The sequence below is a fragment of the Chelmon rostratus genome, chromosome 1, assembly GCF_017976325.1.
Source record: "Chelmon rostratus isolate fCheRos1 chromosome 1, fCheRos1.pri, whole genome shotgun sequence".
Classification (NCBI taxonomy): Eukaryota; Metazoa; Chordata; class Actinopteri; order Chaetodontiformes; family Chaetodontidae; genus Chelmon; species Chelmon rostratus.
Window position 1 is genome coordinate 30,423,802 of NC_055658.1, and position 12,868 is coordinate 30,436,669.

The window sequence follows — 12,868 nt, forward strand, 5'->3', positions numbered from 1 at the left end:
GTTAAAAACTGCATTTTAAACTGTAAAAACTCTGTAATGGACTGAAGTGGATGTTTGGAGTTTGAGGATTATTGACACTGTTTGACTGATTTAACTGTTCACCCAAGTGACGGCCTGCAGGAAGAAGCTGCTCTTGTGGTTGTTTCGCTGTCCAGAGCTCTGTAGCGCCCACTAGAGGGGAGATGTTGGAACAGGCGGTGTGATGGCTCTGCCCTGATGTTTCCTGCCTAGCTTCATTTGTACAGCACCTTTCACATGGGAAATGTAGCTCAAAGTTCTGTAGAACAAAGAAACTGCATGCACCAAGTGCTTCACGTAGACACGGATACACCAGCTCGTCTGCACTGGTCGAAACCGGCAGGTTTTACAGTGTCGCAGACCACATTCGTTTGCAAGTAGCTGCAAGTTTCATGTAACACAAACAGGAAAAGTAAGATAAAAAAAATAAAATCTGATTTAATTTGCCTTTTATTTCTCACATTCACAAATAAAATAGCATTTGAGTTTGCCTTTTTGTCCTTGTTTAATGGTCCATTGCTCTGTCATCCTGACAGGTTTCCACCCCTCACAACTCTCAGCCCAAACACATACAACCACAAAGCCATTTATAGAGAAACTGTGTTTTGTGCACTTGCTGGACATGCCCCATTGCACACTGACTGTTGTGCTTATAATGTAATAATATATTTTGGGTTTTCTGACAAACAGAAGAGTTGCTTAATCTTTCCCCTTGTCTAACTCAGAATGGATCACACTACATTTACTAATCAACCTACATTATAGGGCCTCATTGTCTTTCCTATTTGAAACCAGTGAACACGTGTTTTTTCATATTGTTTTCTTTCTGAGACGTGTTCCTTACATTACCAGTGGAACTGCCGTAAAATGACACCGTCACTGTAAAAACAACAAACGGAAAGTGATATAGATTTTAGGTCATATCGCTTATCGCCCCTTCTGTCCTGGAAAAAAACCGTCTCGTGGTGACACCTTTCAGCTGACTGAATGGGCGAGCTGGCAGTGGAATCTAGACCCAGCACAGGAGGAAGGACTTCCAGCAACTGGACAATGACTGGAACCTGGATCTCAGCCAGCTTAGGAATGACTGGCTCTGAAATGTGTTGTGTTATGTAGCATACCAAACTACTTGCCAAGCTTAAACCACTCAAACTCGAATTGCACACTTGTTTCCTCAAACACACACACACACACACACACACACACACACACATTTTCAGACACTTCATGATCAAAAGTGCAAGACAAACATAATACACAGGGTTTCATTGTATGCATCAATCACTTTCGTAATCGACTGAGCCAAAAACATCACTGAAACTGGATGACGAGAAACTCAAGACGCTTTTCAAAGAAGTTCGGCTTGGAGGTGAAGACATCAAACACTTGACTGTTCTTCAGGCCGTAGTTTAAAACTCAGATCAACAAGTCTTGATCCCCAAAAAGCAAAACACATACTGTACGATGTTTTGGGCTTGAAGCCATAGTTACTTAAGTTATATAAACTTAACTATTTAATTACTTTAAAAGAAGAAAAATTTAACCCTAAAGCAGACAATGATGATAAGACAATAGTGTGCTTCCAGTATTGTGTCTATATATAATTAATTCTGAATAAGTGACAGTTATTATAACATTATGCTCCGGTTATATGAATGTTCTTACATTGTGACATCAGGTAACATACCTGCTAAGGTTATCTTAAGTGAGACACAGACAGCTTTTAAATGAACACTAACTCGTTCATGTAATCAGCCGTGAAATCGGAGCCGATCAGGTCTGTGTCCGGTGTGTTGATTTCAGTTCTGGGAACTACATTTCTGGGTCTTTTTGGGTTCAGGCATGGATTTGTGGACCTGCAAAGACCTCTAGCTCAGAGAAACCAACCTTGGCTGGTGGCAGGAGACGGGACAAAACTGTGGCCTACTGTGTTGAATTTGTAAGATGTTTTATGTCAAGTTAACAATGTTTGGATCTTCTGCCACTGCGATTGAGAGACGGCAGTAGTTATTTACAGAGGCTGCTGGCCAGAAAAAGTACGGCTAACTCATACTGCCGTGTTTTCTTCAATACCGACCCTTCTCCATTAAATCACCTTTTTCTCGGTTTGGTTCCTACTAACTGGAACCAGCCTGTGGAAAGTTGACTTGTGGACTTAATATAATTAAAAAAACATTATTTTAATAACATGAAATGAAAATGAGCTAATGAGGACAGCAGACCTGGTTGTCTCAAGATGTGTTCCTCTGATTCACTGAGCTTGGTATGCTTCCTGATGCAAACACAGTGACTAGGTGGGGCACAGTTCATCCTTTTTTTCCTCTTTCTGTTAGTTGGAGCTGTCACATTATGTTTCTTTGAAACAGTGAAACCAGGAAGTGGTACAGGACTTGAGTAAAGAATTGAGGAGGGGTGGAGTTTATAAGAAGATGTTGTATTTTACACTGAAACTTCCTGAAAGATTTAGACAATTGGGAATAACTGACCAAACACAAACAAATCAAGATCCATTTATTAATGGTCTGTTGAACATTAAACTCCAGTTACACTAATGTTAATTAATGTTGAAGTATTTTCCACCTCATTTCCACAGAGTCAGACGACCCTATTGAACATTTTCCAACTATTTTTACATCCATTCATTTGGATTTTATGGTAAAAATACAAAATACAATAGAATAAAAAACAGAGCACAGTGAAAGACAGAACAGACAAAAAAAAAGCAACAAAAAACAAAGCGCAGGATGGAGATCTATGATGAGGCTTCCCTAGAAAAAAGCATTTTCTGAAACCGCTTGAAACAGTCAGCAAATCAGATAGATGATGAAGAGTCAAGAGGATTGAGGCTAAAACAGCAAAGGCATGATGATAAAAGGCCGGGACGACAGGATCAGAGTGGTTGACAAGGAGATCAGAAGTGTCACTGGGGTCAAGGTCATACAAAGCCTTAAAAGTGATGAAAACAGGACTGAACTATTTAATATTCAATTGGCCCGATAAACTGATCAACTGCAGAGAAAAAGTTATCAGGACGAATGAAAAGAACTTCAGTTTTGTCAGGGTTCAGGTGGAGGAAATGAAGAGACATCCATGGAGGGAGGACAGCTGATGTCTGCATGCATGACAGGATCATCGGCTACTCTCAGTAAAGCGCTCTCAGTGCGATGCTTGCGACAAAAGCCAGACTGGAATTTGCTAAAGATTTTTTGACCCTGAACCGCGAATTCTGAACCTGAATTCAGGAGGTGGTTGGTGACGGTCTTTTCAAGGACTTTGGATAAAGGGTAGCTCGGAGATTGGCCCGTAATTCTTTAGCTGGGCTGAAAATAGAGAGCAAGCTGGGAAACAAGACAGGAAAGGTGGATTTTAGGAATTTTGTGGGAATTCTGTCCGCTGGCCTCGAGGAGGGACGTACTGTAAATGAGTGACAGTGTTTTTAAGGATCTGCAGGGAGCAAATTCAGATAGTGAAGAGGGACGGCTGAATGGTGCGGATGGTAAAACAGACAGTGGAAAATTGGACCTCAGACCATCAATCTTTCCCACAAAAAAGGATAAGAAGATGAGGCGGGAATGACAGGAGGAGGGGGATGAATGGGAACCTTTGGTTGTGTTTATCACTATTAATTAAGCGAGACGTATCTTTAACCATCTGATTCAGTTTAAGCAATAGTTCCTTCCTGTGGAGGTGATAAACTTCACATTAGGATTTTCCCACCTACGCTCGGCCTTCCTATGTTCTCTTCTTTCCTGTCTGATGTTGTTATTGATCCCAGCAGTTGTATTAGTAACCGGGATGGCCCTGAAAGTGTCCGGAGTGGACGGATGAGTGATGATGAGTGACAAGCAGTTGGCCAGATTAGTTATGCAGCTGGAAAATGTGACTTGTTTCTCAGGTTAAAGGGTCAGTTCAAAAAAGCTTTTTTCTCAATACATATATTGTCATTAAGGAGTTCATAAAACTTGGACTGAATGGATTTGTGATTGTGTCGTAACATTAAAGAAGCCGCAGCTGAGAAGAAACTGGTGCCACAACATCCGTCTTCTTCCTGGTTTGGCTCCCACTAGCTCTGGCACTTAAGCAGAAGAAATATTTTTCACAAATGAATGACAGCTCTGTAAACAGTTGAAAGTGGGCTAAACGTGACAACAGTTGATCGGCTGTAGATGTTATCCTCGCAGGACCTTGAAGATCTCCTCTCAGTCATTTAGCTTGGTATGCTTCCTGATGCAAACACAGTGACAAGGTGGGGCACTGTTCATCTTGTTTTTCCTCTTTCTGTTAGTTGGAGCTGTCACGTTATGTTTCTTTGAAACAACAAACCAGGAAGTGATGCAGGACTTGAGTAAAGAATTGAGGAGGGGGTGGAGTTGTATTGTTGATGTTGATGTTGTATTTTATTCTGAAACTTCCTGAAAGATTTAGACAATTGGAAATAATTGACCAAACACAGATTAAGATCCATTTGTTAATGGTCTGTTGAACATTAAACTCCAGTTACACTAATGTTAATTAATGTTAAAGTATTTTCCACCTCATTTATACTTTCCACAGAGTCAGATGAACATATTGAACATTTTCCAACTATTTTTACATCCTTACATTATTGGAAAATTAAAAGGCACTTTTGCTAATAACTGCAGTGGTATCCTTGGTGACTTATTCCTTTGTTCCTTTATTTCATTTCATTTTTGGAAAAACAACAAATCTTCCATTCACCCACACAAGAGAAAAAATAACGGGATTCATTTTCATGTTTTGATTGTTCTGCTCATAGAATTAAAGAACTGCAAATGAAAAGTGTAATTTTCCAATATTTCTGTTTAAAGTTTTGTATAATTTCTTTGATTCCAGGATGAGGGGGTCATGTTCCAGGTTTCAAACAACAGGTCAATCATTTCATTGATTATATTTCTGGTTATATATTCTCTTCACCAGTTCTCTACACTTTATTTTCTATCTTCCAAAATTAAGATGTGAGATGCATCTGAACTGATGTAGCTGATCACTTCTCCCTATAATTTGTGCCGTATAACAGAGTTGTCTGTACAAGGACGCAGAAAGTTAAACAAAAAAAATGGACCATTAAATAAAGCTGCTCTGATCTGTTATCTTCTCATTTATTTTGTGTGTGTGCTGTAGCATTGAAAGTCATATGTGGAGGCTGGGCCACATTCCTGCTGAATCACTGCATCTCTTCGGTGCAGCTCTGAAGCTTCCTGTAAGGTCTGTTTACATCCTGGCCTGTTTCCAGCACAGGCTGTTCGCTGCAATAACCAAACCACCATGAGTGTCCTGAAGTGACAGAAATTCACGCTGCCTGCATGGTTGTGTCAGAGGAACTAACCTGAATGTCCGCGTTGTCGGAACTTGTGCAAGAGATGCACGACTGTATTTCCTGGTGAACAAGATTGGAGGGGTTTGGGTTGATGAAGCTGAGCGCTCTTGACTTTTAGCCCTTATCTTCTGTTGACACTGGCTTGACTGCCTCATTGTTCTGCAGAGAACATCGCAAATCAAGAAATCAACTGGATGAGAGGTGAAATGTTTTCAAGTTTCTTCAACCATGATTCAGCCGTCTTTGGATGACTGAGAAGTCACAAATCAACATTTTCACCCGTTAGAGCTCTTTATTTGTTTTCTTCTGACCTTACTGAAACCCCAAAATCTAGAAAAGTATTGACGTGCTGACCCTTTGCTTTGCCACAAACTCTGCTTGCACATTTGATAAAGATGACAAACATGGAAACGACCATGAAGCACTGAAATTTACAGAAAAAAAAGAAATATATAATGTTTTAAATGCAATGCTTTCAGTAAGACAAACAATTATAAAACTCTTCTTATGTAAAAACCTTTTGAAGAAGAAACGTGTCATTTCCTGTTGCTCAGTTCATCAATTCACAATCATGTTGGAGCTGCTGAAGAGGGCCTGGGGGGGTCTTGTCATCAAGCTTACTCTCATCATTAAATGATTAATATTAATAGAGATACATGCATGTGTGTGTGAATGAACGAAGCACATGTGTCGTCTCTCGTCTCTATGCACATATTTAACTATGAGAGAAACCTGTTCAGGCACGTTTTTACGACTGTAGCTGTTTTTGTACCTTTTTGTTTGTTTTTTATTCGTTTTTGATCATTTTTTTTACAGTGTGATTTTAATTTGTAGACTAGCAGCCACTTTGAGGAAGCTAAGCTAAAATTTTGAGTTTCTTTCTTTAAATGTCTCATCATGAGTTTGTGGTAAGATTTGTGGTGGTGTAGATTTTGAATATTGACGGTTTTATTGAAAATTGATGACAAAATCTAAAAAGTGCTACAATGTTTTTGGAGTTGAGGAGCTCCATTAGCGCCTGCGGGGGTAGCTAGCTCACAGAGCACTGCAGCTTCACCTGGGACACAGACCCCCAGTTTCTGGGTGAAAGTCCTGCGCTTGACCCATCCAACCACCCCTACATCCTCCATAGGTGGACTTTTCTCGCTCATTTGATGCGTTGAGAGCGAGAACGGGTTGTCTATCAAATTTAAAATACCTGGCACGTTGAAAATTACCCAGCCCTTAACCCAAGGGGTCCAGGCCGAGCATCACGAGTGACGAGTTGGGAGTGAGTGTTGTACATATCTGAAATGCAGCTACTGTGAGTACATTTACTCTAGTAATGTTCTTAAGTACAATACTGAGTTACTTATATTTTAGTATTTTCATTTAATGTTAAATGGAATTTTACATGCAAGCTTATAAATATGACGTTCTCTTATTGATTATACTACACAACAGAAAAAAAGTTGTTAAATTTTGCTTCATCTAGAAACTAAAACATTCACAGAGGCCATTTTTCTGCATAATGAGTATTTCTGCTTTTGTGTTGTATTGCTACTTAGAATTACATAATAATACTCTGAATACTTCCTGCTAATGAATGTCTTCATTGTGATGTGATTTCCTTCTGGGAAAATCATTTCCAGCTATTCTGCCTGAGTAGCTTCTTATAAAAAATATATATATGACTGACAGCTGAGCTCATCAGATATTGGTGGATCCTCAGACACACCCATTGTGGGCTGCCTATAAAGAGTGAGGAACTGAGCACCTGCTGAATCAACCATCACCTTCCAGGTACAACAGGTAAACTCAACAGAGCTTTCTGTTCTTGCCTCTCTACTTTAGCACTTGTTACACCGAACGTGTTCATTAATGACCAGATTTTGACAGGATTTTCAGATTTGAAGTTCAACAGGAGAGCAGCACCATCATGATGACTCCAGCTGTCCTCCTCCTCCTCTTCCTCTCGCTGATGGCTGTTCCTCCGGTAAGTCTGAGCGTTTGAACACTGGGATTATGACGATGCATCTCTGAGAATAACAGCAGAATAACTACAAATGTGCAATCTTGACTTTGTTTTACAGGCTGCCACGGATGAGGTAGTTCATACGAGTGAGTTGAACAGAATTCTCCGAATCTTTTCAGTTCTTCTCGGTGCATATCTGACATCATTTTAAACTGCTGCTCTTTGTTTCTGAGATCCTCTGTTTTCTCTGTTTGACAGACAGCTCTTCAGACGTCTCTGAAATCATCGCAAAAACTAATGAAGGGATATGTAAGACAGTTTTATATAATCTATTTAAAATATTCTTCAACTGTACATCCAATATCTTTGGATTTTTTATTTTTTATTTAAAAAATAACAATAAATGATCTAATAAAATAATCAGCAATGAAAAAATTGTTAGCTAAGCCGTAGCTCGTGGCTCATGTCCATCGAACATGTTAATTATAATAAAAAATAAATTATTAATTAACAAATTCTTAATTCCTGGTTTTAAGGTTCATATTGAAGTCTGTTTATTTGTTGTTCTGCAGCAACAAAACTGAAGTATGGTGACATTAGGGAGAGCACTGGCAGGAATGCAGTCCCCTGCACCGCCAAAGGCTGCATGTGGCCTAAAAGTAGAAATGGCTACGTCTACGTGCCTGTTATCATCTCCAGGAGATACAGTAAGTTACAGCAACTTCACCTTTAACCATACTGCTATGCTGGAAGGAAGGGTCAGGCCCGTCTACGGAGGAGACGTCTCAGCAACTTGTTCTTTGTCTCTGCAGCCAGTCACGAGCGTAACTTTATCATCAGAGCTCTGTTGACCTTCCACCGACACACCTGCATTCGCTTTGTCTGGAGGAGTTGGCAATGGCAATACCTCCACTTCTTTGATGGATCTGGGTAGGAAAACACACACACACACACACACACACACACACACACACACACACACACACACACCTCTTCTGAAAGCTGGAGTTTGCTGAATTTGCTGTTTCATATTCCAAAATGCAAATGTTTCGTACTGCAACATTCGTGTTTGTTGTGTGTGTTCAGAACATGCTGGTTTATGTTGGCATTTTCATGCTGGTGTATAGTTTTAGCTGTTAGTGAGGTTGCTGTTACTGTCCTCGAGCACAGCTGTAACGGGATTGTTGAGTTCATGTCAAATATTGTTAAAGCGTGACATCATTGGCAGCTGCTGAGCACGTAATAGCTGATGGTAATACGTTCAATTGTATGTAAATTGTGGTAATACTACCAAAATCTTGCTAGCAATGCATTAATATTACTTAGTTCTGCATTACACATTACCCCCAACACTGTTCTGACACTCACATTGCATCAACAACACCTGTTTGTTTATTTCCTGTGATTTCACTGTGATCGTGTGTGTGTCAGGTGTTGGTCCTACCTGGGCCGTCAGAGTCGTGGACAGCTGGTCTCCCTGAAGAGACGAGGCTGTTTGTACACGAGCATCGTGCAGCACGAGGTTCTCCACGCTCTGGGCTTCCACCACGAGCAGGTCCGCTCCGACAGAGACTCATACGTCTCCATCCTCTTCCAGAACATCCGGCCTGGTCAGTTTACCCACAACGACAAGTTTATGTCTTAATATGATGATGAAAACAACGGAGGTTCACAGCTCAAAGAGGCCCAGACCAATAACTAGACAGTGTCCAGATTTATAGCGACATGGAACTGAGACAGGAAGGTGGGTTTTGAGGTTGGGCATCTGGGGAGCCCAGATATTAATGTGAACTCCTGATTGAATGCACCAGGTTGTGCTGAAAAGAGCAACCACAAACAAATAATTTCAATCCAGTGTTGCTGAAGGACAAAACAGATGAAAGTGTTAATCTGTTGGTCTGTTCTCTCCTTCTGTGCAGGATTGGAGTCAAACTTTATGAAGGTGGCAACTAACAACTTGGGTACTCCCTACGACTTCAACTCTGTCATGCACTACAGCAAGTAAGTGTTCGTGTGAATGTGTGTTTTTGTATCATCACCATCATCATATTGTTCGACTTTTAGTCAAAGAAAATGCAAAATAATGAATAAAACTACGACAACTTCAGATGAAACTGCATTGCTAAATCAAAAGAAGCCCGTGTTGTGTGTGTGTGCTTGTGTGTGTGTTGTGTACAGCTCTGTATACCAAAAATAATGTTTGTTTGTGTCCTCCTCAAGATACGCCTTCTCCAAAAACGGCCAACCAACCATCGTCGCTAAGAGCAACCCAAACCTTAACTTCGGAAACGCTCGATACATGAGCGTCAATGACATCAACCGTGTCAACAGGCTGTACAAATGCTGTGAGTGAATAATGGACCATACGAAAGGAACAAATAGTGTTGAAATCTTGTATATCTGAGATTGTTTTCTATAAATCAGAATCTAATTGCTTTTTTCCCCCCACCAGGATGTTGATGATGGAAGGAAACGGCTCGACCTCCTGATGCTTGTCGTGATTACACCAAAGATCTGTTGTTACTTCAAAGCAACAGAAACTTGTGCTGCTTACTTGTACATATTTGGCACGGAGATCTGAAGTCCTGCCACACTTTAGCTTAGCTTCTGTTTGCATTCAGTCTTACTAAGTGTCCACTTTGGCGGTAAAATTTAAATCAGTGAAAACAGTCTCAAAATGTAATTTTCCAGGATGCTTATTTTGCTAGCATTTAGTACCTGCGGCTCCAGTCCAGGTTTTTCTATTGCTCAGATATTCAGGTTTAATGTGTGCGGCTCAGCAGAGGAAACGTTGAGAAATGTGTTGTTGTGCAGGCTGACTGGAACAGAGGCTCGCTTTAAAGGGGCTGCAGCTTTGGCTCTTTGTGTCAAGGTCGATGGTTTCACCTCTTTGAAGTCAGACATTGGTGTTTAACTATTTGATTTAAAGCCTTTTCTTACTTTTCTATTGCGAATTATGTTGACAGACGCTCTGAAATTAAAATAATGAAATTAGCATTGAAAAAAAGATGAAGCGGTTAAATCAAAAGGCTAAATGTGATATGATGAAGAAACATTTTAATCTTTTACTTAAAAGTTGCAACAAAATTAAGTGAAGTAAAAGTACAAAACATTCTTTAAAAAAAACGGACTTAACACCAAAGTGAAAGTGCGTATTTCCCAGAACGTCCCCTGAATGTGCAACAGGACATTTTACAAAATTATGTTTTGGATGAAATTTCTAATCTGAACTGATCTGCGTGGCTGTTTTTTAAAGTAGCATCAAAAAGATCTACTCAAGTACAAATACCTTATAATTGTACAAAAGTACTTTGTTACTTTTCACCACTACCAACTATGATAATTGTGTGCAAACATCAGCAGGAAGATGTTGGAAGAAGCAATTCTCAACTGCCTCGCAAAAATAATTAATATTATCAGGACAAATTGAGCGAAAATGTCTTCTCATTGTTTGTTTCTGATTTTGGGGGCTTCTTTCTTTTTTCTGGATATTTGTCTTTTTCTGATTTATAGTCAGTGATTGTGTATCGGTTTGTATAATGAAGTGTTCAATAACTTTCCTCAATAAAACAAGCAACAAAAGAGGTGTGATTTTGTATTTCCACCAGAAGGAGGCAGTACTCCTCCATCACCTCACCAGACATGTCCTGTCCAGTAAAACTGATCACAGGGGCGGTGTCATGCATGCTCTGTGTCTCTAACTATGGATACAGAGTCAAGCCCCCCATGACTGATATATATTATTAAATCAATACTGAAGCATCGATGTGTAGCCAGCAGTTTAATATCACAGCTGCTCGAGGTGAAGCTACTTCAAAGTACTTTATATTTAGCTTGTTTTGTCCAGTTGTTGCCAACATGTTTAGAGATTAAATCCTGGATTTACTGTCAGTCATAAGATCTGGTGGGTTATAAGATGATCAATTCAAAAGAAGGGAAATACTACCAAATATATTATCTTATCATTATTTTAGAGTTATTTAAATGAAAGCAACCGAGCAGTTTACAGGCAAACTGTCACAACCACTCATGGATGATGAGGTGCTCAAACTAAACACTTTGTTTTGCACTGTGGAACAATCCAAGATGAAGAACAGCTGGTTTAATTTAAAAAAAAAATCCAATGTTTTCTAAGATTGTGTTTTATTTTTATGTAGAAATGTTAATCTGAGAAGTAACCAGCAGAAGCACAAAGCAACAGTCAAGTTCAGCACAAGTGACTCAAAATCGTAAACTCAGTAAATGCTTTTCGCTGCTTTCTGTCACATTTCCAAAAATGTCTCTTGCTTGCTCAGTCAGTTTCATTCCAGGCATCACACTGACTCACACTCACACCTGCAGGTTATAGACAGGGCCGTGACGAGCCGCGAGCAGCCACGAGGACACGCTCTGTCAGCCCGTCTATTTACGGACGCCCTCGATCTGAGAGATGCTGTTTTTATAAGCTGCGCTGTCTCTTTACAGCTGCAACGATTCATTCTCCAAAACTCTCTGATTCCAGCTTCTTAAATGTCAATGCACTCCGGCTCTTCACTCCTCTGGGACTGTAAACTGAAAATCTTTGGGTCATCGGATGTCCGCTTGGGCTTTGAGAAACATTGATCGACGTTTTTCACCATTTTTTTTTTTTTTTTTACATTTTATAGACAGAACAACTAATTGATTAATCGAGAAAATAACTGACAACTTAATTGTCCATGAAAATAATCATTAGTGCAGCCCTGCTGTGGTTTAGTTGTGGATTTTTGTTGCTATTTGTCCACCATAGTTCCACACTGAGGAGACTGACTACCTTGTAAAGCCTTAATAAGGAATCTGTCGGGTAATTCTTCTGAAAATAAATCGATGGAAACGTTCAAGCTGTAGATTTTTTCTTTATCCTGATTTTGGAAGATGATCTGTGTGCACAGATGCCTTCAGGAGCAGCTGGGAAACCTTAAACACTCCAGATGCACAAAAAGTATGAGAAGAAGCACAAGTTTGTTTGCAGTTGTTGGTTACAGGGCCTCACGGTGGTTCATCACCTCCCACTTCATGACTGCAGCCTCAAACTCATACTGACAGCCTCATGAACCACCTCCAGCACTATTTATCGGATGCATTCCGCATTTTGTTCATTGCCTTTGCACACAACTTGCTTGTTAGCGAGTATCAGAAATGTTTTTCTTCTTTACAGAAAGGCTTTAATGGAGAACTTCTTATTGTGTCACCCTTTACTTTAGTCTGACGTTTACTCAACTAAATAAAACAAAAAGATGATGAAGAAAGTGGAAAAGATGACGAAAGAGCCACAGATGTGTTTATGAGGCAATGGGATTGGGCAAATGGAGACACTGAGGCAGACCAGGCCAAAGAAAAAGGACTTTACTAAACCAGCATTAGGCACATGAAGCAGAGATCAGGTAGCAGAGATCAGGCAGAAAACAGGACAGCCGGCTGAACAACACACGCACAAACACAGCAAACCTCTGTGCGCTCTCTATACGCACCGAAGGACTGACGGGATGATGAGAGGCAGGTGTGTCAGCAGAGGGGCCTGACTGCAGAATGTGAACAGG

General features: G+C 40.2%; 1 protein-coding gene across 2 annotated transcripts; it reads left to right on the forward strand.

Moving 5' to 3' along the window:
* Window positions 1–7,109: 7,109 nt before the first annotated feature.
* Window positions 7,110–10,892, forward strand: LOC121607778 (high choriolytic enzyme 1-like). 2 transcript variants are annotated; one of them, XM_041938738.1, is made up of 10 exons: window positions 7,110–7,147; window positions 7,235–7,331; window positions 7,429–7,456; window positions 7,569–7,619; window positions 7,883–8,017; window positions 8,123–8,240; window positions 8,742–8,920; window positions 9,230–9,311; window positions 9,531–9,655; window positions 9,763–10,892. In XM_041938738.1, coding segments are annotated over exons 2-10 (777 nt in total). In that variant the 5' UTR covers window positions 7,110–7,147; window positions 7,235–7,274; the 3' UTR covers window positions 9,765–10,892. The 2 variants fall into 2 exon arrangements, with proteins under 2 accessions (XP_041794672.1, XP_041794663.1); XM_041938729.1 differs by lacking the exon at window positions 9,763–10,892 and having other exon boundaries at window positions 9,531–9,663.
* Window positions 10,893–12,868: the final 1,976 nt, after the last annotated feature.